A 24,113-nucleotide genomic window follows, 5' to 3' on the forward strand; every position below is an offset into this window, starting at 1 on the left:
TAACGAACGAATGTACTACTTCTTTGGCCGACAACTCAAAAGTTTGACTTCTATTTTGTCATGAGTTTATTTATTTATTTATTTATTTATTTATTATTATTATTATTATTTTATTTTATTTTTTATTTTTTTTTAAAAGTTATTATTAATGAAAATATCTAAAATAAGTAAAATTCGTGAATATAATGTGATATGTTTGTTTTTCTTTCAACGTAAGGTTGTTGTACAAACGTCCTTAGCAATAATCTCTTTAAGAGAATAAATTTGATTTTCTTCACTTAATTCTTAATATTTTGTACAAATGTCCTTAACGATAATAATATTTGATACAAGATATATATATATATGTACGTTTAACCTCGGGTCCTCATCTTAATTCAACTAATTGACTGCAAGTCCATTTCTAATGTGAGAGGGGCCTGGGATGTTTCTGTGCATGACTGCATGAGTAGGATAAGTGACTATATAGGGCCTTTATAAAAGGAGCTCCAAACTTTAGTATTTCATCATTATATACAAAGAAAAAATATGTAATTAATGGCCATGGCCTGGTTAAATGGTTGGCTTTTGTGAATTTTTTTTTTTTTACAACGCTTGGCTTTTGTAGCTACTATTGATCCTACTAGTCTAACCTTTAGTTTCTTATCATAAAATTGTTACTTTCATAAAGTTTTGTTGTTGATAAAATCGTATCTATCTTCGAAACAATAAATTAAAGGTCATGTTTTTTAATGTTGCACAAAGGTATTGTCATGGTTGGCATTTTCAACTCTGCCTCTAAGAGAAACAAAAAGAAAATGAAAAAAAAATAATATGATATATCTCCAATTTCTTTTCTTTTATTTTTACGCCTTTTTTTTTACGGTACTTTTACGCTATTTATATACATATATACACCACTTTTTTTTTAACCAATGTTCATGCTTAATATATAAGATTAATAGTCATATTGGTATTAGTTAGAATGGTCTCAATGCATCGTACATTTCTAAGACAAAATATGGAGTAAAAAAATTAAATTTTGAAGTCAACGGAATTGTACTTTGAAAAAAATGTACAATTTGTCATTTGATATTGACGTTGCATGGTTCTAAATCCTGTATTTGTGTACACTCTCGTACATACTATAATAAATCACTTAATCACCAAGCAATAGGACATTAATTTATGTCAGTTTAATTTCATAATACAACTTGTTGCACTAATAACCAAGATCAGAGTACATGTTACATGAATATAAACAAATTCTAACACAATACATACTTGTATAACGTAAGAGATCATTAAAACAAGTATACAACGTGTTGCACACACATTATTTTAAAACTATGGATTAAAATGTTACATGCAATGAATTAAATCAAACAATACAATCAGAGTAAAACGATCTCACAAATTAATGCAAGCTAAAACAATCCATCAAGCTAGGTGACTAAAACTGGAATGCTTTGTTCATACCTGAAAAAATTATCAGGATCAACCTTGGCCTTAACTTGCAACAATCTCTTCACATTGCCCTTAAAGAAGTCCATAGCAAATTCTAAGCTCCCATTTTTGTTTGTCCCAATGTCAATATCCCTATAATTCAAGTATGCTTCCCTTGGGTTCCTAGACACAAAAGGAGTAAATGTAGCATAAAGATCTCGAATCGATTCAATATTCCTACTTGTAGCCTCAGCACTATCATCTACCCAATTTGTAAGATATTGCATCTTAAATATGTTTCCTGCTCTATGAGGAAACGCGGTTGCATTCTTTTGAATCTCACTCATCCTCCCACCATATGGATTCCATTGAAGAAATATATTTTCCAACTCGATCATCTTTTTCCATAACATCTCCAACCCCGCCCTTGGAATTGGTGTTTTTACATAATCGGACTTGTGCTTCCAATACGAGTGAGGCGGTGTAGGTGTTCGTTCCAATAACACCTCAAGAGGATTTCCGTTGCCTATAAAATAAGATACAGTTGACTCTACCCAAGACATTTCTGTGAGATCTTCTGCTTTTAATCTCAAAAGAGGAAATCTCTTGTTTACTAAGGAAACAAGAGATTTTGCACGTCCAAGATATAGCCCTGAAAATGAAATTCGTATTGTCTTGTTACATTCTTGTTTATATACCATTGGTTGCATTCTTATGAAAAGGTTTTTATCGATTGTAGAAGACACTTGTTGCCACTGAAGAACTATATCCGTAGCACCTTCTTCTAAAGTCCTTGGAACATCAAAACGTGTAACGATTTTTGGTACACGTACTAATTTGATTTTCCATGATATAACAACACAAAAGCTTGCTGCACCACCTCCCCTAATGGCCCAAAAAAGATCTTCACCCATGCTTTTGCGATTGAGAATTCTACCGTTTACATCGACAACTTGTGCATCAATAATGTTATCGATGGATAAGCCATATTTCCGTAACATGTTCCCATAACCTCCCCCGCTGAAATGGCCTCCAACACCAACGGTAAAGCATACTCCTGCAGGGAAGCCATGGACCTTACTCTTTTCGGCAATCTTATAATATAGCTCACCAAGAGTTGCACCGGCTTGAACCCTAGCAGTCTCTTTTGGTATGTCAATATCAATTGATCGAAGGTTGAACATGTCTAGGACAACAAAAGGAACATGTGCAACGTATGAGAGGCCTTCATAATCATGGCCTCCACTTCTAATCCTAACTTGTAAGCCATTTTCTTTAGCACATATCACGGTTGCTTGGACATGGGATACATCCAAGGCCGTGACTATGGCTAGAGGTTTCGGGGTAGATGATGTGTTAAACCTACTCTCTCGTATATAGGCTTGAAGAGCTTGTAAGAAAGAAGGGTTGTTACGAGTGTAGATTGCACTAGAGATTGGAAGTGATGGATTTAAAATTGATGAATAGTGGAGGCAGTCAAGAAAATCATCAATGATTGTAGATGATGAAGCAGCTCTAACAATATTGGAAGATTTGGAACTAATAAGAATGAATACAAGTGAAAAGATTAGAATAATATTGATCAAGGCTGCCCAATTAGAGTATAAGGCCTTCATCTTTAAATTTTTTGTTGTTTCTTTGTTTCCTCTTTAAAGACTTGTTTTGATCTATTTATCACAACATAATATTAATTAGTTGTGATAATATAGGAAGCCATTAATGATGGAGCTCGTGATTGGTGATGTATAGTGTTAATTTTTGGATTGGTGGTCTTAGTGAAGGTGCGACATAGTTGATTGATATTAGTAGTATATACGTAGCGAATTTGTAATCTTACTAAAGATGTTCCAACTACAAACTGATACATTTAGCAAGGTATGTATATTATAAACGGTAATCATGCATGACAGCAAGTAATCAATGTATAGAGATGGCATGCCCAAAAAAAATGATACGTAGTCTGTACCATAGGGTACGTTTGGATATAGGAATTTCGTAGGGAAAGGAAGGGGCATAGGGTATGTTTAGTTGGAAGACGTTCGGGGTAAAAATGAGAGGTTTGACTAGTTCAAACAGTTATTTATGTAGTGTTTGGTTGAGAGAGATTTGAACAGAAAAGGCTGATATAATTGATCGAAAAAGTTGGTTGTAGTTGATAGAGTTTATAATAAACACAAACATCAAATCTTTAGTAGCATATTATTTCATTCATTTTAAAATACATATGTTAAAAAGACTTATAATAAAATGTGTAATATTTTTAATTAGTTATGTGGAATTTGATTCCTTAAGTATCCTAGCGAGATATGGTAAATCACTTTGGCCAATGCTAGTTGTTTGTGCTTTATAGATTAAACATAGTTATGTAGGTACATATTAAACTCGTCTCAATGTATATTTCCTAAATATCACCTTTTTATTATATTTTAATTAATTGATAATTAAAGATATTTTTAGTTAAAGTTTCACGTTGGCAAATGTACCGGTCAAAATGAGGCACATTTACAAACTAACATAGTGGGTTGGGAGGCAGTGATTCTATGAATTATCGACATGGCCTGTATCGGAGCTGAGAAATTGATATGGAGTCGTGAATAATAGTAAAATTTTGTGACACTTTTGTTCAATTGACATGGAGTCGTGAATTTGTGAATTATCGAAACTCAAATCATATAATAGAGTATTTGTAAAATTTTAATTCAAATTTAGTGTTGGATCACTGTTAAGTTAGACCATCCTAAATTCCTTGGACATATTTAAAGAAATCAAATTAATGATGATCATTATAAGTTTCATACTTCCTAGAATTAATCAATTTTCTATTATATTTTTCATAATTCAGGGGAGATGGCTGTTACAATCTATTTTGCGAGTTCATCGATACATACATATGATCTGCATAGGTTCCTTGTTGCATTGTGTAATAGACAATATGCACACTGTCTTTTATTAATTGGTACAAGTTTTGCACAAAAGAACACAATAACAATATACAGCTACATAATTTTATAAATCAAACAATTTAAGTTGTCTAACAGTTTTCCAAATCCATGCATATTCCTAGCAGCACTCTTATCTTTCCCCTGCATCAACTTGATACTGGTATACTTTGTTCATACCTGAAGAAATTGCTCGGATCAACCTTCGCCTTAACTTGCAACAATCTCTTCACATTGTCCTTAAAGAAGTCCATAGCGAAATCTAAGCTCCCGTCCATGTTGGTGCCAATATCGATGTCCCTATAATTTAAGAACGTTTCCCTTGGGTTCTTAGACACATAAGGGGTGAATGTAGCGTGAAGATCTCTAAGAGATTGGATATTCTTATTTATAGCCTCCGCACTATCATCTGACCAAAGCGCGAGGTATTGCATTTTATAAAGGTTCCCTGCTCGATGAGGGAAGGCCGTTGCATTCCCTGGTATCTCGCTCATCCTCCCACCATAAGGATTCCATTGCATAAGTAGGATGTTATTCGATTGCACTTCGATCATTTTTTTCCATATTGCCTCTAACCCTGCCCTTGGAATAGGCGTTTTCACATAATCGGACTTGTGTTTTGCTAAGGAATTAGACGGAGAAGGTGACCTGTCTAGTAGCACCTCAAGAGGAGTACCGGATGGGTTACCATTCCAAAATAATGTTGTTCTAATCCATGGCATCTCTAAGCAATCGCGTGCTTGTAAACCCAAACGCGGAAAGCTCTTTTTCATCAATGGAAGAAGCTCATTGGCACGTCCTAGATATTGTCCAATGAACGAAACTTGGACCGTCTTGGTGCTTCCTTGTTGAATTACTTGTGGTTGAGCTCGAATGAAGAGCTTTTTATCTATTGTAGAAGATACTTGTTGCCATTGCAAGACTATATCGGTAGCACCTTGTTGTAAGGTCTTTTGAACGTTGAAAACCGTCACAATCTCTGGTACGCGTACTAGTTTGATTTTCCATGATAAAATGACACAAAAACTAGCACCTCCACCACCCCTAATGGCCCAAAAAAGGTCTTCACCCATACTTGTACGGTCAAGAATTCTACCATTGGCATCGACAACTTGTGCATCGATAATGTTATCGATGGATAAGCCAAATTGCCTTAGCATGTTCCCATAGCCACCCCCACTAATGTGACCTCCGGCGCCAAGAGTAAAGCACACCCCTGCAGGGAAAGCATGTACGTTACTCTTTTGGGCTATCTTATAATAAAGCTCACCCATAGTTGCACCGGCTTGGACCGAAGCAGTCTCACTTGGTATGTCAACATCAATTGATCGAAGATTGAACATGTCAAGGATAACAAAGGCAACATTTGCGACGTATGAGAAACCTTCGAAATCATGGCCTCCACTTCTAATCCTTATTTCAATCCCACTTGTTTTAGCACATATCACGGTTGCTTGGACATGGGACACGTCCAAGGCCGTGACTATGGCTAGAGGTTTCGGAGTAGTAGACGTGTTAAATCTACTGTCTCGTATATAGTTATGAAGAACATCTAAGAATGAGGAATTTGTAGGGGTGTAGACGGCTTTCGAGATTGAATTCAACTGAGAAGGGAGACATTGAAGGAAATTGTCAATGGCTGATGAATTTGAAGCAGAACTTTCATTAGAAGCAAATATTAAGAAGAGAAATGTGAATAGTAGAACATTAGTGTATAGGAGTTTCATATTGTTTTAATTTTGGTGCTTTCTAATATTTTTTTAAGTCAATTTATAGAAATTTTGATGAGATAGACAGCTATATAATGGAGGATAATGCATGATGTAGTTATTGGTCAATTTGGACTGCGGGATCGATGTGCCGTGTTATAAGATACGAATAGATACAAGTTGTGAATAAATAATTTGTAAACTATGTCGTGTTAGAGTATCATGATGATTAGTGCAAACGTACTCATTAGTCATTAGTCATTACTCATAAATATATGACGAATAGTCAACTTTCAAATTTTTAAGTGTGAAATTGGAAGTAATTATATATTTTAATTTTGAAATTATAACAAAAAAAATTGTAGAAAAAATAGAGGTTATTGTCATCGGTCAATATTCATTGTATAAAAATATCAAATGTGAGTTGTCAATCTAATCAATCTAAATTTGTAATACTATGTATAATGTTTGATTGTTTATATAAAAAAAATTTAAAAAATTAAATAAAAAAAAAAGTGTTTTTTAATGTTTTGTTATAAGGAATATAGGACATATAAGACATGATTATGATGATAACTAATTAGCTAAGAGTATATGAATGTTTTCATGACATGTAACTAAACAATGAGGAAATACGGTAACCTATCTTATATATAGACTATAATTACGTGAGTTTTTGAGATTGGTTTGCCAGTAGTTTATGCGTTGTAGTATTCATAATTTAAATTAGTAAATTCGCTATATCAACCTTGTTAGATTGTGACTCGAAATCTAGTAGGGCCAAATTTGAATGTAAATTTCTCTCAAAATATAAGTGATTTTGAGGTGATTCAAGTTGGATGTGATAGTTTGGTTCAAGATCTTTCCAACGGTAGGTCATATGCCCAATTTCGGTAAAAAACGAGAAAGTTATGGTCGTTTTACGAAAACCTGACAAAGTTGGAAAATTGTGACGAGCAGGCGAGCTATAGCTCTAGGCGAGATGAAGACTTGCGGCAGGCTTGAACTAGCTGCCGAGCTATAGCTCGGTAGTTCGGTTCTTCTAGGATAATTTATGGGATATTTCTTAAAATTATATCTTTTCTATGACAGCTATTTGAGTATACTTGGGTAACAATTTAGGATTTTTATTAGGGTTTCCTTGTGTTATAAGAAGACCCTTTAGTTGATCAATTAGATCATACCTTTTGAGCCATTAGATTTAGGACTCCTTGTATTATTCTCTCGTTCTTTCTCCATTATAGTGAAGAAGCTCTCGAATCCCCTACCCATGGATGTAGGTCTGATTTGACCGAACCACGTAAATCCTTGTGTTGTTTGTTTATCTTCTTTATTGCTTTTCTCGTTCTTATTTTTCATTAAATTGTTCCGCATCAATCAAACACAATTACACCCTTATTCCTAACAAACCTTTCTATTAATTTTTTATATATAAAATGAACTATAAATATGCAAAATATTTCATAAATGCTCTAAAGTTTTCCCTGCAAAAGCATGTATAATTATGGATGAGTGTATACTGGATTGCTGAAATAAGGAACCTTAGGAAGGAAGGGAGAATATATATAGAGGGAATACTACTGTTCAATTTAGTTTTTTAACACAACACTGACTTCATTAATTTATTCATGAGATGGGGACAAGTTCAGTTTTAGAATATCCTAATATTTTCGTTTTTATTTAAAAAACTAGATAGAGTATCTACCAAGGTAGGTTCCTTAAAAACAACCTGACACTCTGCCTAGTAGGTACTTCTATTTCCAGATTGGATTCTTTTGAATTGATTTTTTATTTTATTTTTTTAGTGATCAATTTGAACTACTTCGTACGAAATATTATTTTAACTAGTTAAAATCATTGTGAATGATCAATTAATTTAGCTGGGTAAATTATTAAGGGGTAGGGGTGAGCAATCTAAGCATAGATCGGATATCCGTATTCGAAAACGCTATTATATTCATATCCGATCCAAAATGTTTCGGATATTCGATATCCGGATATCCGAAAATTTTGAATCGGATAATTCCGATATCCAATACCCGACCCTATTAATAATATATTTTTTTTATTAATATTTTATTACTAATATGGTTAAAATGCTATTTTAATAGCAAAAAAATTATTTGTTGTAAAAGGCAAATTGATACTTCATATTTTATGGCAAAACAGAAAAAAAAATTAAAAAAATTAAAAAAAAATTGTCAAGAAAAACAAAAGTATGTAGGATACATTTCATATTTTTCTTGTATCTTGACAATCATGACCGCAAAATCAGGGTGCTGGTTCCATTTTGTCATAATTACAACATTTACAAGCTACATTTATACATATACTTCGTATTTTAAATCTAATAATCCCACAAATTTCATAATATAGCAATCAGAGATTAACACATACTAATTGGGAAAAACAAAAAAAAAAACAAAAAAAACAAAAAAAAAAAAAAAAAAGAAAAGAAAAAAAGAAAAAAAAAATTAACAAAAACCAAAGATTAATGTGGTATAAAATCAGAATCTATAATAACAAAAACCAAAAAATTGTAACACTTTCCTATAAAACAAATCATTTAAAACTAAAGTAAATGAGAAAAAAAATCAGAAAAAGTGTAGGGAAGTTCGTTGGTAAGGATGAGAAAGAGAGGCGGGGTGAGACTGTGAGAGTGAGATAGAACGGCCGCTGAGAAGTCGTTGGTGGTGGAGCCGTGGAGCATCCGTGACAGTGGCGGAAGCAGAACTTTTATGTTAAGGGGGTCAAGATCAATTTTTTTTTTTTTTTTTTTTTTTAAAAGATACAAATGTGTTTTATACTCAAATATATTTTCAATTTTTCATTGGACAATATATAAAAGCTTAAAGACTTACAAAGCTAAGAGTTTTTGGAACATAAATTAATTCTATACTAACTCTAGCCCTCTAGGTGGTGTCTGCTGATGTGATGTCCATAAAAACTAAAAAGGGGTGAAAAAAATATTGTAGCAGTTGTCGAACTCTGGTCAAGTGGAAAACATCTCTTGGATTCTAAAATTTAAAACCAACTAAACTATCAAGGGAATACTAAAATAGCAAAATTTATACTTAAACAGAATCATGGGGGTGGCCATGGCCTACGCCAGCCCCACCTTGATTCCGCCCCTGATCCGTCAGGAAGAAAGTCATCGTTGCGGGAGAAAGAGATGATTACTGTTATCAAAACTTTAGTGTGGGATTTGATGATTTATAGAATTCTAGAGTGGGATTGGGTTTAAGATCTGATAGGAGAAAGAGAGGAGAGAGCGCGGTGATTGGGGGGGGGGGGGGTTGTTTGAGGGAATGACATAAGGGTTAGGGTTTGGATTTGGGCCTGGGAGTAGTACATATGAAATAAAAATGAAATTATAATAAAGTAATCCGTAAGTGTTTTTTTTTTTTTGGGATATCGGATATCCGGAATTCAATTTTTGAATATCTGATCTCCGATTTGATATTTGAATTTTTCGGATCAGTTATCTATAATTTTCGGATCGGATGTGGATCCGATTATCGGATTTGATATAGTTTTGCTCAATCCTATTAAGGGGTGGTAATAATTAAATATCAAAGATCAAATTCCGTCTACATCATTTTCCCTTGTAACTCTCTCTCTCAAAAAAAAAAAAAAACTACCTAAAATAATTATAGCGTGTTTTGTGTGCGGCTTATCACACCATGTGCTTGTAAAATAACAAAGTAACCCCTATAACACTGATCGAGTAACCTTTGTAACACTAACTAAATAATCTCTGTAACACTGATCAGTAACCCCCATAACACTAACAAAGTAACTCCTTGATCGCTGACCACACGGTGCTTCTAGTCATAGTTGACAACATTTATTTAGATTTAGATTATTTAAATTTAATTATGCTTATTCTTATCTACATATTTATTTTATTACATAATAGCTTATCTAGAATTGTTTGTTTATGAGTTGAACAAAACAAAACTTTAAATATAAACAAAAACTTATGCTCATATCTCTTTCAAATAAAAAACTTATGCTCATCCATAAGTCAAGTTATACAGTATGGATGGAAACCCATAATTTCTTATACCACTATACAAAACAATCTCTACACACGCAAATAAATAGATAAACAGCCCGTTTTGTGTGTGGCTGGCCACACCGTATGGCCACTTTATAAATGAACAAGCAACCCCTATATATAACACTAGCACTGTCAAAAACCGAACCGAACCGGTGAAACCGAACCGATTCAAACCGATCCGAATGAGAACCGAACCGATTAAAAACCGATTTTTTTAAACCGAAAACCGACCCGAACCGCATTTTAGTAAACCCGAAACCGAACCGATCCGAATAACGTTAAACCGTTTTAGAACCGAACCAAATCTAAACCGAACCGGAAAGGAAACCGAACCGAAAATAAACCGAACCGTTTACAAACCGAAACCGTTTAAACTGTCATAAAAACCGTTATAAACCGAACCGTTATAAACCGAACCGTTTACAAACCGAACCGTTTACAAACCGAACCGTTTACAAACCGAACCGTTTATAAACCGAACCGCTTATAAACCGAACTGTTTATGAACCGAATTCTTATAAATCGAACCGTTTACAAACTACTTACTACTAATAGTGGTTATTGGGCGTGTCAGTGTGGGTCGATGCAAATCATTTAAGGGGCGAGTCGGTTGCAGGTCAAGATGAATATTTAGCGGGACAGAAATAATAACCAATAATTCGAGACAAATAAGGAACAACATATCAATATGTAATGTGACTAAAACTATTAATACTTGTTCTGTGAAATTAAAACATTTTAACAATGAAGCAACACAATATATATTAAACATCACTAGTTCACTACAATACAACATCACGTCTTCTTAATTAGATGCAACACTTTCATCTATCACTTGTTTACCAATTTCAAGGACGTCTTCTTCAATATCACAATCATAACCACGTAACCAGCAATCAACTCACCAGAGGTGGAAAAGGCAATAGAACATGCACAGCCAAACGTACAAATTTGGCACTGAGAGCTTCAAAATCCTTTCAATTGCATACAATAAGTTTGCTTTCAGAGGATGCTGTGAATTTTGTACAATTGGATTGATATACTACAAAAATAGCAACAACAAAAAACAAAAAACAAAATGTCAAGATAACGTCTGAGATAGGAAAGCAGGGGGAAAAGATGAAATTTAATAGATAAAAGGAACAGACATTGGTGTAAACCACTCAAACAGCAAGAATTCAGAAATATATGACCCCCAACCAAGATCCCAAAACAAGACTGCTAACCTCACATAACCATAACCTCACATAACCAAAGCCAGCAGTGGAATTCACATCTGAGTTTAAAATGAATGACCATCTGAATAATAGGGTGGTCTTTCTATTTTACATCTGAATTTTACATTTCAGTAAGTGGTCTTTCGTTCTAGCTAAGAGTTTCCTAATCTATAAGTCTAAATGCAGCAGAAGATTGTTAAAAATAAAATTCTAACAAGGATCAATCTCACATCTTGTATTATTCACAAATACTTCTTCAGATGATTAAACTTGAGGAAATCTTTAACACATTACTACCAATAAGATTCCAGTAACACCACTAATCTCAGCTATTAAACAATTTTAGAATACAGATAATGTATAAGAAATTAATTAGTGAAAAAATACATGTAATTGATTAATACGAAGCATAGTATATCACAGAATCATATAGCTGGGATGGTATGGTTGTAAAATCGTATAAATTGCTAAAAACAAAAAAAAAAAAAAAAAAAAAAAAAACAGAAAAAAAAATCGGAAACAATCAAAATCATGAACAATCGGAAAAAAAATCGAGATTAGCTTGAGTAAGTATAAATTTACCTTCAACTTAGCTTGAGAGTAGCTAGAGAGAGATTGAAAGAAGGTGCTGAGCTTGGAGATTGGAAGAAAGAACTGGAAGAAAGAACTGGAAGAAAGAAGCTAAGAACGAAAGAAGAAAGAAAGATGGGAAAAAAAAAAACTTATATATGACGGCTGAGAATCAAGGAAGAGAAGGAAGCTAGGGTTTTTTTCTTATTTTGGGAGGGAAATTCTAACTCAAAATATCTAAATTCTAAATCTAAAATTTGTTTTTCCTTTTGGTTTTTGGAGGGAAATTTCCCACCATTCATATTTTGAAGAAATTGTCAACCAAAAAATAAAATCAATTTTCCACTTTGTAATAATCAAAATTTTTAATTTTTGTTTAACAACATTAAACAAACTTTTATACAATTGATTAATTACATGGTTTCAAAAAAAAAAACTAATTACATTTCTCGAATCCCGATAAAACGATATACACCTACATAATATCAGTTTTTAATTTTTTATAAATTTTTTTAACACACACATTAAAATATTAAGTTCTTTAGATTATAAAATGTGAATCAGTTAGCGTGTAAATGTCTAGCGTTGCAATTAATAAAAAAATCGAAGACCGTTTAATAATATAATGACGTCATATCTTAGAGAGCTAGTAATATTACGGATTTGTACGTATAAGCAATACACTTGTAATCGTGTAAACTTATAAATGATATAATTGACTAGTAGATTAGTACATAAATACAAATTACTTAATTAGAAATGTGTTATGACTACATGAGTGATTGACTAATATCGTAATATGACTATATAGTATATAAGCAATTGTCAATTTAGCATAGCTGCATAATAGAATAATAGTGTACTAGACTATCCTACTCGGTAATATACTAATACCATTTCAGTATTTGATATGTTAGACTTAAGTTAAAAGTTAGTCTTTCTTATTAACTTGTTAGTCTAATTAAATAATTACTAATTACTAATTAGTGACTTAAGCCTTAGGGGTAAACCAGTAAAGGATATAGAATCAATATTACCTTCTTCTTCATTAATGTGTTCTTTCATTATATTGTATAAATCAAACTACTTTGTAATATCTTCATATATAACTTTATGCAAATATATAATGATAAACGAGCCTTAATTATCAGTCTTGTTGACTAATTAAGAATCGAATACCAAATTGCAAATTTTGATGTTACAACAACTCATCAAATCATGATTATGACACTGTTAACTAAATGATCAAATCAGAAGCAGATAATAATCTGATAGTAAAACAATAATACATTAATGCACTAAACTTTTATAATCTACTTCGTAATAAACTAGTAAGATCAGTATGGCTAAACTTGAATCATAACATGATATGTATTTATAAAAATAATGAGAATTTGCATATAATATGATGCCTCAATATGAAGTGATGAAGTCTCGGCTTGATATAAAACTTGTTAACTAGCAAAAAGTTAGAAAGTAGTACAAAATTTTTTGAAATCAAAAACAGATCTAGACTCGAACCGTAATTTAGTAAATCTGAAATAAAACCGATCTAAATAATGTTAAATCATAGAAGAACCAAACCCGTGAACGAACCGAACCAGTTATAACCGAACTAAAATAAAACTACACCAAAAAAGAACCGAACCGTTTCCAACCTGAAACTGTTTGAACCGGTAAAATCACCATTTACACCGAACCATTAATAAACCGCAACCCGTTTGCACCAAACCGTTTACTACCGGGACTATTTACAACCCGTACCGTTTACAACCCGAACTGAATTTAAACCGAGTTAAAAACCGTTTACACCAAACCGTTAACAAACCGCAACCCGTCTGCATCGAACCGTTTACAACCCGGACTGTTTACATCCCGGACCATTTACAACCCGAACCAAATTTAAACCGGGTTAAAAACCGTTTACACCAAACCGTTAACAAACCGCAACCCGTCTGCACCGAACCGTTTACTACCCGGGCCGTTTACAACCCGAACCGAATTTAAACCGGGTTAAAGACCGTTTACACCGAACCGTTAACAAACCGCAACCCGTTTGCACCGAACCGTTTACAAACCGAACCGTTTAGAACCCGAACCGAATTTAAACCGTTCAAGAATAAACCGAAACCGAACCGAACCGATAATTATTTAAACCGAACCGAAACCGACCCGTTAGACATTTAAACCGATTTCAAACCGACCCGATTTCAAACCGAACCGATTTCAAACCGAACCGAAACCGAACTGTCAAATCGTTTTGACAGTGCTATATAACACTGATTGAGTAATAACCTCAATAAAACTAACTGACTAACCCCTATAACACTGATCGAGTAACTTTTTTAACACTGACCAAATAACCCCTATTACACTAATAAAGTAATCCCTATAATGATTGGTATGACCAACCACATATAAGAATTTGTGATAAATAAATTTTCAATTTCGGGGAAAATACTATATATAATGTTTTCTACAAGTGGAAGCTAAAGATGCTCTTCCATTCCAAACAAAGAGGAATTTATTTTAACTTTTTACTAATTTCAAACCAAATCAAATCAAACTATATTAATAATAAGTAATTAGACATTACAATCTATAGTTATAGTGTTGTAACTAATTTTGCTTGGAATCTCTAGTATGTTTCTGGTGTCACATGCACTTGCATTAGGTTGTGATATTGCATGCTCTTTGGCCATACTTAGTGTTGCAATAGCCATTTTTTACCTAAATAATACGGCCAATGAAACCCTAATTTAGTACTACCATAAACGAATGCAAGTGGGTACTTATGAAGTACGAAGTAATTTATTTAATCCTCTGTTTTGTATTGTGCGTCGTTGTTGATTTGGACGTTTACATGAATATATAATTTTGACTTTGAATAACTTATATTGTTAGCTATATATAGGTAAAATGAGAATCAAGGTTGACCTAATGGTTGGAGGCCCTTCTTCCACCCTTTTGAGAGGTGTTCGATTCTCACCCCAAACAAGAATGAGCCCAAATTTCCACCCTTCTTGCAAGGAAATTCTCTTTGCCTTAAAATTAAAAAAATATGTATATACTTTTAAAAATAAAAAACTATATATAGGTAAATTACAATTTCAACTATGAATATCTAATTAATTTAGTTTATCTTCTAGATTAACAAAAGTTGTACTCTCTCCATTCCATAATACAGTTCATGTTTGTGTTTTATCACGGTATTTAAGAAATAGGAGGAGAAAATAGATAAAGTACATTAATAAAAGTGAAAAGTATTTAGAGAGAAAGTGGAAAAAAGTACAAGACATGTACAAAATTCAAGAGTAATGTAGAAAGTACAATGAATGAATTATAAAAAAAAATGAGGATATAATGATCTTTATATACTATCCAAAAATAAAAACAGATACAATATTTTAAGTCTCTAAAATAGGAAAACATGAACTGTGTTATGGGACGAAGGGAAATAGGAAGTATATCTCTAGGAAGGCAGAATAAAATATTATAAAACTTGAAAAGGGTGAGTGAAAAGTAATAAGTGTGGGTCCTTCTCCTAGATAAACGTCTGTTAGTTTTGGGTTCTAAAACTAACCCATGGTTAGAGGTGAGCTGGGTTTTGTCCAAAGCATTTTTTTCTCTCTCCTCTCAGTTGCACAACCACCATTGCACAATGTCCTTCGCGGCTAAAGTTGACCGGCTAAACAAACGACACCCTAATTGCAAAGCATATAAAGTGGGTCCATACTAACCCCTTAGGGAAAGAAATTTGCTCGTGCGGTGGTGCTAACAATCTTGCGGTGGTGTTAATGGTCGTGGTGGCGGTCCGATTCTTTCTTGTTCGTCTTCTTCTTGTCCCAGTTTCAACTTGAAGAGTTGAATGCGTCTTCTTCGTCCATGAGTGAAAATTTTCTGGTTCAATTTTTCTCTCTCCTCCATTTTTCTGATTGAGTTTTTCTCTCTCCTCTCCCCTATAATGAATAATGGATGGTTACTTTAGCTGACCCATGATCAGCTTCTGTCAATAAACGTCCGTTAGTCTCACTCATTTAAATGACGAAATTACACAATTACCCCTAGATAAGCATAAAGGAGATAAACTTGAATTTGGGATTATGGTGCAACTGGAAGTAGTTCTGTGGTTAATTATTGGGCTAGTTTGGTCATTATGGGCTGTGCTAAACATTATGGGCCGCGTAATATGTGTGGATTAGCTGGGCCGTATATAGCTGCTGGGCAGAATGTTGCAAATTGGACTTGCTTACTGGCACACAAAACTGTATGAGTTTGATACATAAGTAGAGGAAGCATAAACCCATGCTTGCTCATTATCAAGACACATGACCATTAGAATTGCTATCAGCTTCTTAATAGATGAGCGATAATAATGGTAGAGTCAAAACATTATTTGTGAGAGTAAAAGTAGAGGTCTTTATATCTACTTATAGTATGGAGCACGTTCAAAGGGACAACCTATAGAGGAAAGGGGAGCAGCCATTAGGGGACAAAGGAGTATGCATATAAGAAGTAAAGTTAATGGCTCGCCTTTTTGAGATATTATGAAATGGGCATATGCAACATAAACAAGGAGGAGGAGAGTTTGGTCCACAAACAATGTCAAAAGAGTTTCCATACTAAAACCAATTGGTGATAATATTTGTAACTCATATTATCACCAATTAATCATATTTATAATGTATTATATTAATCATATTAGCCTACAGATCATGTCGTATTTATTAGAAATTACACATTAAAATGCAATCACACTTATAAAAATTAAAAGTTGCCTTTAACGGGGTTAAAGTTACCATAAAAATTGTTAAATTTACCTTAAATTGACCGTTTTACACTAAAATTAACGTAAACCCGTCTTACTCAAGACTTATTGTATCTAATAATCACTCGTAAGAATATCTAATTAATTAATGGTGAGTGATTTTTTGCTTCAATAGCCCCTTATAGTTCTCAAGAGTAACTAAAATTCTCACATTCTCTTTCCCTAGCTTAGCAATTTTTTGGTACTTGTTCTCAACTTCTTATTACTAGTATAACTCCTATTATGATGTCTCTATACTACAGAAGTATTTGTTGACTGAAATTCCCTAAGATAAGGGGAATATTGTGTGGTGTAGCTTTACAATTCAATAACTTATTTTGTTGAATGATTTGCATATTGCAATAAATAAATAGATAGATTTCATAGGGAATAATATTTAACCAGCAGGATATGATATTACCCAAACAATTATATAAAATGCCGGCGCCGCAGCAGTAACGCAACTATAACCTTTTCTCTCAAGCAAATATAAAGTCCCATCATCATTTCATGCTCATACATAAGCTGGCAATTGGGAAAACCAAATAAATTGTTGACTATTGCTCAAAAAAGATTGTTGACTTTTGTAGTTTGTGAATTGTGACAATGTGACACATTGTTCTTTCTTCTTTAACTAATTGACTTCATCACATCTTTGAGTTGCCTTCTTCATCAACTTTTGATACTACTATAGACTATACTAGTCATAAGTAGGCTGGCTCCATTACTTTGGTTGTTTATTTGATTATGTGAATTTAAATCCCCTTCAACTTTTGGTCATTAATTTTTAAAAAGGTAAAATTAAAATTCATTAGAAAGTCCTTCTCGCGAGGGGTATTATCTTCTAGTCATTATGAGTCCTCGATAATTATAATATTTTGATAAATATTATGATTTGAGTATTTGACTATTTGAGTCGTTGTCCTATAGTTAGGTGTTACAATGATAATTTATGATTGATATTCAATTATCACAGTTATTGAGTTTCAACTTATTTTATTAACAATATTACTTTCTCTGTCTCTTAAGTTTTGTTCAATTTTCTTTTTAGTTGGTTCATTTAATTTTGTCTCATCCTTTTTATTTCTTATCATTTTTTTTCCAATCAAAAGTTAATAGTATCTATGGAGCAATAAATAAGGACGACCGAAGAAAATAATTCTAGAAACACAATTTTTTGTACGCGGCCTGCTGTACCATGCAGCAAGGGTTACTCGGTTAGGGGTTACTCGAGTTGTCGAGGTTACTCAGGTTTCTCGGTCAGGGGTTACTCGAATTGTCGGGGTGACTCGAGTTACTTGGTCAGGGGTTACTCGAGTTGCTTGGGTGACTCAAGTTACTCGGTCAGGCGTTACTTGAGTTACTCCTAACCGAGTAACCCCTCAAGTAACCCATGACCGAGTAACCCCTGACTGAGTAACCCTTCAAGTAACCCCTGACTGAGTAACCCCTCAAGTAACCCCTGACTGAAACCTCAAGTAACCTCTGACCGAACTCCTTAAGTGACCCCTGACCGAATTACTCAATTAACCCTTGACTGAACTCCTTAAATAACTTCTAACCGAGTAACCCTTGACCGAGTAACTCGAGTAACCCATGACCAAGTAACCCCTAACCTAGTAACTCGAGTAACCCTTAACCTAGCAACTCTAGTAACCTCTGACCGAGTAACCCCTCAAGTAACCCTTGACCGAGTGAATCCCTCAAGTAACCCTTGACCGAGTGAATCCCTCAAGTAACCCCTGATCGAGTAACTCCTGACTGAAAAATTCAAGTAACCCCTGACTGAATAACTCAGGTTATCCCTAACAAAATAACTCGGATAACCCTCGCCACACGATGTGACCTGCTGCACCAAAAAATTGTTGTTCCAGAAAATATAGTCGCACTCACTGATATGGCAAGCGCATATCAGTATGTATATGATCATATGGCCGTCAATGATTAAGCCCAATCCACATGTATCATTGACGTCCACAGCCCACATTAACAGACAGCATTCTGCTACAAGTCTACAACCCATCTACCTGCAACCTGCCTGCCAAATATCACCTCTTCTGTCTATTCCATTTAAATTACACGACTACCTTGTATTCTGTAATCTCTTCTTTGTTTCTCATTCTCTCTTCCGATACATTAAAAAATCCCCTTGTAATAAAGGATTCTAAAAGTCTTCTGTTTTTTATAACCACCTCTTAATCCTTTCTTATTCGGGATTGCTCATCACATCAAATTACAAGTTATAAATCATTGTACTTAAAAGAAAAACAAAATTTATTTAGTCTTAAAACAAATGACAAACTCACTGAAACTATTTATAACAACATAGGATTTGTCAACACAATTGGTATTAGTTTATGCTTGTATATTTTTGGAGATCAATTTTTAAAAAGTATGGTAAAAAAAGTGTAAATTATACACTCATAGTAGAAAAATACAATCATACAAATAAGGAATCAAAAAATTCCATCAAAGAAAAAAAAACGAATAAGTATTATATTCAGTTAAGACTAAGTTGTACTCCAAATTATAAAATCATGGGACAATTTTGGGCTCAGAGAATCAACCAACTCAATCAAATGAACTTTTGTTTTGATTGTTCTTTGTGGCAACTGTCTGCTCTTAGTAAAAGCCAACAAGAATATATATAAATTCAAAGAATATTAGCATATTCGTAGCCAAGTTGTGATCATCGTAAAATTATATTGACTTCTATATTAATATATATAGTATTATTTTAAAGCAAATCTCCGACTTACACTTATTGTGATGCATTATAAAATGATCATCACCTAATTAAAATATTCAATTCTTCTAGTCATTATTTACATTCAGACACAAAAAAAAACTTTGAGTAAATCATCTTGACATGGATATTACGTGGCCATATATGAAACGATTAAATATAATTTTATGTGATAGAGTAAGCTGCTGGTTGAGGCCTAAAAATAGGTTTTAAACTCTATTAATATGGATTATTATATTTGTATTTCCCTTTTAGATTTAATAAAAAATATTGACAAAATACGACTCCGTATTTCAAATAATTACTCAGTATACAATCTTTATTATGGATAAATATTTTATTTTATTTTTTGACAAAGGGATAAATATATACTTAGCTTGTATGCAATTGTAGTTATTGAATCCTAAAAATCAATCTAATAATAGATGAATCTAATTTCCACTTATAACCCACAAGCCTCCAAAACCTTATCCTTACAATTCTACATTAATACTAAAATACAATCATAAATAGATAGTTTCAAAATAACAACTTCTCGTACATGGTATGATTGTGTGATTTGTATCTAACCATCTATCCACTATTTATTTTAAAACTAGGTACGTACGTTTTAATAATCTTGATAAATTATGAGTACATGAATCATTGTGATAAACTCAATAGTGATCAACCAATGAATCTAACCCCACAGCTTTAGGCCTTATTTGGTTGACAATATAAAATGGGGAAAGTGAAAATTCATGAGATTTAATAAATTGAGGAGTTGTTTGGTTGACACAAAAAAACAAAAATGAGGGAAATGGAAATTCATGTGAATTTCAACTTTCTACAAAATAAGGGAAATAAATTACCTAGCCCCCCTAGGTCAATCAAAATTCATGGGATTTCTAAATTTCCCACATTGCCAACCAAACAAATTAAGGAAATTCCTAAGAATTTCATTAGGGAAATAACTTCCCATGAATTGCAATTTTCTATGGGAATTTAATTTGCATGTCAACCAAACAAGACCTTAATATTGAATTGACGTTACTTAAATGACATAGTAATGGAAACATGAATATCATCTTTCTCATTTTCTATATTCCTCACTCCTGTAATTGGTAAGATTCGTAGGCTAGCTAATTATGATTGTAGCATGTTCTATTTTTAGGTAAAGTTTTGTCCGAAACAAGTTGCTTGGATCTACTGCCTGCCTATTTGTTTTATAGCATACCTCTTTCACTTTTTATGCTAAAAATGGTATTAGTGTGAACTTAATTAAGTACTCATTTTGTACCAAAATGTCCAATTTACTTTATTGATAGTAGTATTTATAATTTATAATTTTCTATTTTTAGTTCATATTATGTTTCAAACAAGTTGTTTGGATCTATAGCATGCAAACATGCACTTATTTTACTGTATCTACAAAAATGTCTCATTGGGTAGGTAGCCGTATTCCACTTTTGATTTTGATTACTATTGAGCCCATGAATAAATTCACATGTGACTGAAAGTGTTGTTCTACATTAACAAAGTGTAAAAGTGTTGGGAAGTGTATCCCACATTGAAGAAATATGAAAGTCGTTTCCACTTTATAAGGTTAAGAGGCTACTCCCTTCATTACCATATGGTTTTCAGGTGGAACTTCCTTGATTGGTCATATAAAGTGGGCACTCGTAGCGGGTGTGGCCTAGGCCCCGTCTATCAATTACATTTTAGATGCATCACTTTCCATTTTACAACATCAAATTGAAGTATACTTCTCATTATCTCATGTATGCTAACTAGCTTTTGGTTTTGGAGAAAATATATACTTGTAAGATTTTGTCAAAATGACTTTTTGTTTTAATACTATTGTTAGTTAAATATCCTAATAAATTTATGTATTGTAAACATTTATCAATCTTTAATTTGCATACAATAAATTTATCAATAGAAAATTCTCTATAACATAAAAAGAAATATATGACATAAGTTGCCGCTTTTAAAATTTGACTTATAGAGATTATAAATTATTAATAAATAAATAAATAAATAAGTGGACACATTTTATAAGTCCATGTAAAAAAGCTACTATAAAAGTGAGTTCCAATTTAAGTAAACAATAAGTAAAATATATACTTCAAAGAGTATCACAATCAATATATATCAACGTTAAAATTAAAAGATAATCCACCCAAGAATCACGAACTATAAAAAATAACAAAACAACACCTAGATTTTCTATCACATAAAAACCCATATATATTTTTTTATTTATTGAAATTTGATAATTAAGAAAAATACAGCTTTATGCTTAATTTTTCTATAACAGATTTTAATGACATAAACTAAAGTACGAGTACAAGTTATTGACAATATGAGATTTGTATATCACATGTAAGAGGTTTTATTGATATTTCTTATAATATACTCCCTCTATCCTTATTTTTTTGGCCCATTTGACTGTGCGCGGTCTTCCAGACGCGTCTTAAAACATCTAGATCTTTATTTTCATATACGTAAAAATTATAAAAACATGATATTAATAAAATATACAATGAGACGAATCTAACAAGACCACTCATGACTATATTATCTTTTATAGATTAACGGTAAATTATGGTCAAAGTTTTCAAAATTTGATTCAAAAAATAGCAATGGAGCAAAAATAAAGGGACAGGGGGAGTATATTATAAGAAATATCAATAAAACAACCTAATTACTCTATTTTTAAATATATTGACAAAGATTATAATGAACATATATTCATAAATTTGACATTTACTCTATTTTTTTCTTTAATTAGTTCACTTTAGGTTTAATAAAATTTCAAAATTGAAAATCGGGATTAAAACACAACCTAATTACTAGTTCACTTTACCAATATAATAAGCTCAATTGTGTTGAATTATAATTCGATATAGTTAAAAAAATTATTGTTATTATTATTATTATTATTATTATTATTATTATTATAGCTAAGTTACAGTAACCAATTTTAATAAACTTAATAAATTGATAGATTAAGGGTCTATTCTGTTCGTCTTATTTTCACTTATTTCAGGTGTAATAAGTTCAGTTAAGGAAAAATAAGTTTTGATAAGGGTTACCTAAGTATAAATTACTAGTAAAATAAGTTTTAATAAGGTCTAATAAATTTAAATAAATTCAAATAAAATAAGATAAATTCAGATAAGTAAAATCAAGTGAATAAAACACACCCTAAAACAATACTCTACAATATAAGCAAACATTGTTGCGTAGCCATGTCATACAACCTTCTAAAGTTCCAATCAAACATTAGTAAGAAGAAGTCAAAACGTGTTAAAACGTTTTTTTTACTATTAAATCGTCGGCATAATGAGCTAAGCAAAACACCATTTTAATTTTTTAATACACGGGTTCACATCCAAGTAAACGCAATCATTAACGCCTTTTCCTTTTTATATTTATCACCTTATTTACACAACATAAAAATATAATCTTTGGAAAAACTTGACACCAACAAAGTTTGAACCCTTCCCCTTTGCAAACTTTCTAATTAGTACATACTTGTATATAATTAACTCAAATTAATTTAAGCATACTTCATTTTATTGATTCTCTATTATATTTATTGTTTAAAGTTATTGATTTTTACGAATTAAAACTTAATTCTACTGAACTAAAATTATTATTTTTACAGAATATTACTCCCTCCGTTTTTAAATACTTGCTCCATTTCTCCATGCGCGGAGTTTTAGGAGAAATTGAAGAAAGTAATAAAATATGGAGGTAGTGGGGTTGGTAGAAGAATAAAAAATTGTAAAAAGCAAAAATAGTTGATTGAATTGGAGGAAAGAGAATATGAAATTAATAAAATATAATTTATGTTGGTTCCACTAGTTGAGAGAAATGAATTAAATATTATAAAAAATTTCAAATAAGGAAATGGAGCAAGTGTTTAAAAACGACTAGAAATGAAAAGTGGAGCAAGTATTTAACAACGGAGGGAGTATTATTTTAAGGAGTATCTTGATTTTTCAAACAGTCACAATGTCTAATTTGTATGAGTTAGAAGAGTTACAACTTATTATAAAGCGTGTTATTTTAATTTATTAAACAAGTTACAAAAGTTTTTGCATACATCGGGTGTACAATAAATTTATTGTACATTCGGTTAATGTAAACCAAAAGTCACTCATATTATCCCAAAAGTTACCCTTGATTGGTCCTATAAAAGCTACCCTTATTATCCAGCTTCTTTTATTCTCACCAAATTACTTTAAACTATCAAAAGTTACCCTTATTACCCAGCTACTTTTATTCACACAAAATTACCCTTAAACCATCAAAAGTTATCCATGTTATCTAGTTACTATTATTCTCACAAAATTACCCTTAAATTATCAAAAGTTAACCATATTACCCAGTTACTATTATTCTCACAAAATTACCCTTAAACTATTAAAAGTTACCCATATTACCCAATTACTTTATTTTATTCTCGCAAAATTACACTCAAACAATAAAAAATTGCCCATAAACTATCAAAAGTTATCCATAATGTCACAAAAGTTACCCATATCTCTTTCCTTTTTCTTCTTGTCATACAGTAAATTATTGTAGACCGGGTTTTTTAAAACATTTATTTTAAGCGAGTTTGTTTTGCAACATCTTACAAATTAATT

The 24,113-nt window shown here is 32.2% G+C and overlaps 2 protein-coding genes across 2 annotated transcripts; both read right to left on the minus strand.

Moving 5' to 3' along the window:
- Window positions 1–1,424: 1,424 nt before the first annotated feature.
- LOC110688537 (berberine bridge enzyme-like 14) lies at window positions 1,425–3,041 on the minus strand. The gene has a single exon (XM_021865308.1). It carries the CDS (start codon window positions 3,039–3,041, stop codon window positions 1,425–1,427), a length of 1,617 nt encoding a protein of 538 aa, XP_021721000.1.
- Window positions 3,042–4,215: 1,174 nt separating this feature from the next.
- Window positions 4,216–6,127, minus strand: LOC110688039 (berberine bridge enzyme-like 3). The gene has a single exon (XM_021864709.1). The coding sequence runs from the start codon at window positions 6,089–6,091 to the stop codon at window positions 4,514–4,516; it is 1,578 nt and encodes a 525-aa protein (XP_021720401.1). The 5' UTR covers window positions 6,092–6,127; the 3' UTR covers window positions 4,216–4,513.
- Window positions 6,128–24,113: the final 17,986 nt, after the last annotated feature.

Source organism: Chenopodium quinoa, unplaced genomic scaffold, assembly GCF_001683475.1.
Source record: "Chenopodium quinoa cultivar QQ74 unplaced genomic scaffold, ASM168347v1, whole genome shotgun sequence".
Lineage (NCBI taxonomy): Eukaryota > Viridiplantae > Streptophyta > Magnoliopsida > Caryophyllales > Amaranthaceae > Chenopodium > Chenopodium quinoa.

What these genes read in the sequence shown, in the direction of transcription:
- LOC110688537 (XM_021865308.1), bottom strand. Translation starts at nt 3,041, where the DNA reads ATGAAGGCCTTATACTCTAATTGGGCAGCCTTGATCAATATTATTCTA.
- LOC110688039 (XM_021864709.1), bottom strand. Translation starts at nt 6,091, where the DNA reads ATGAAACTCCTATACACTAATGTTCTACTATTCACATTTCTCTTCTTA.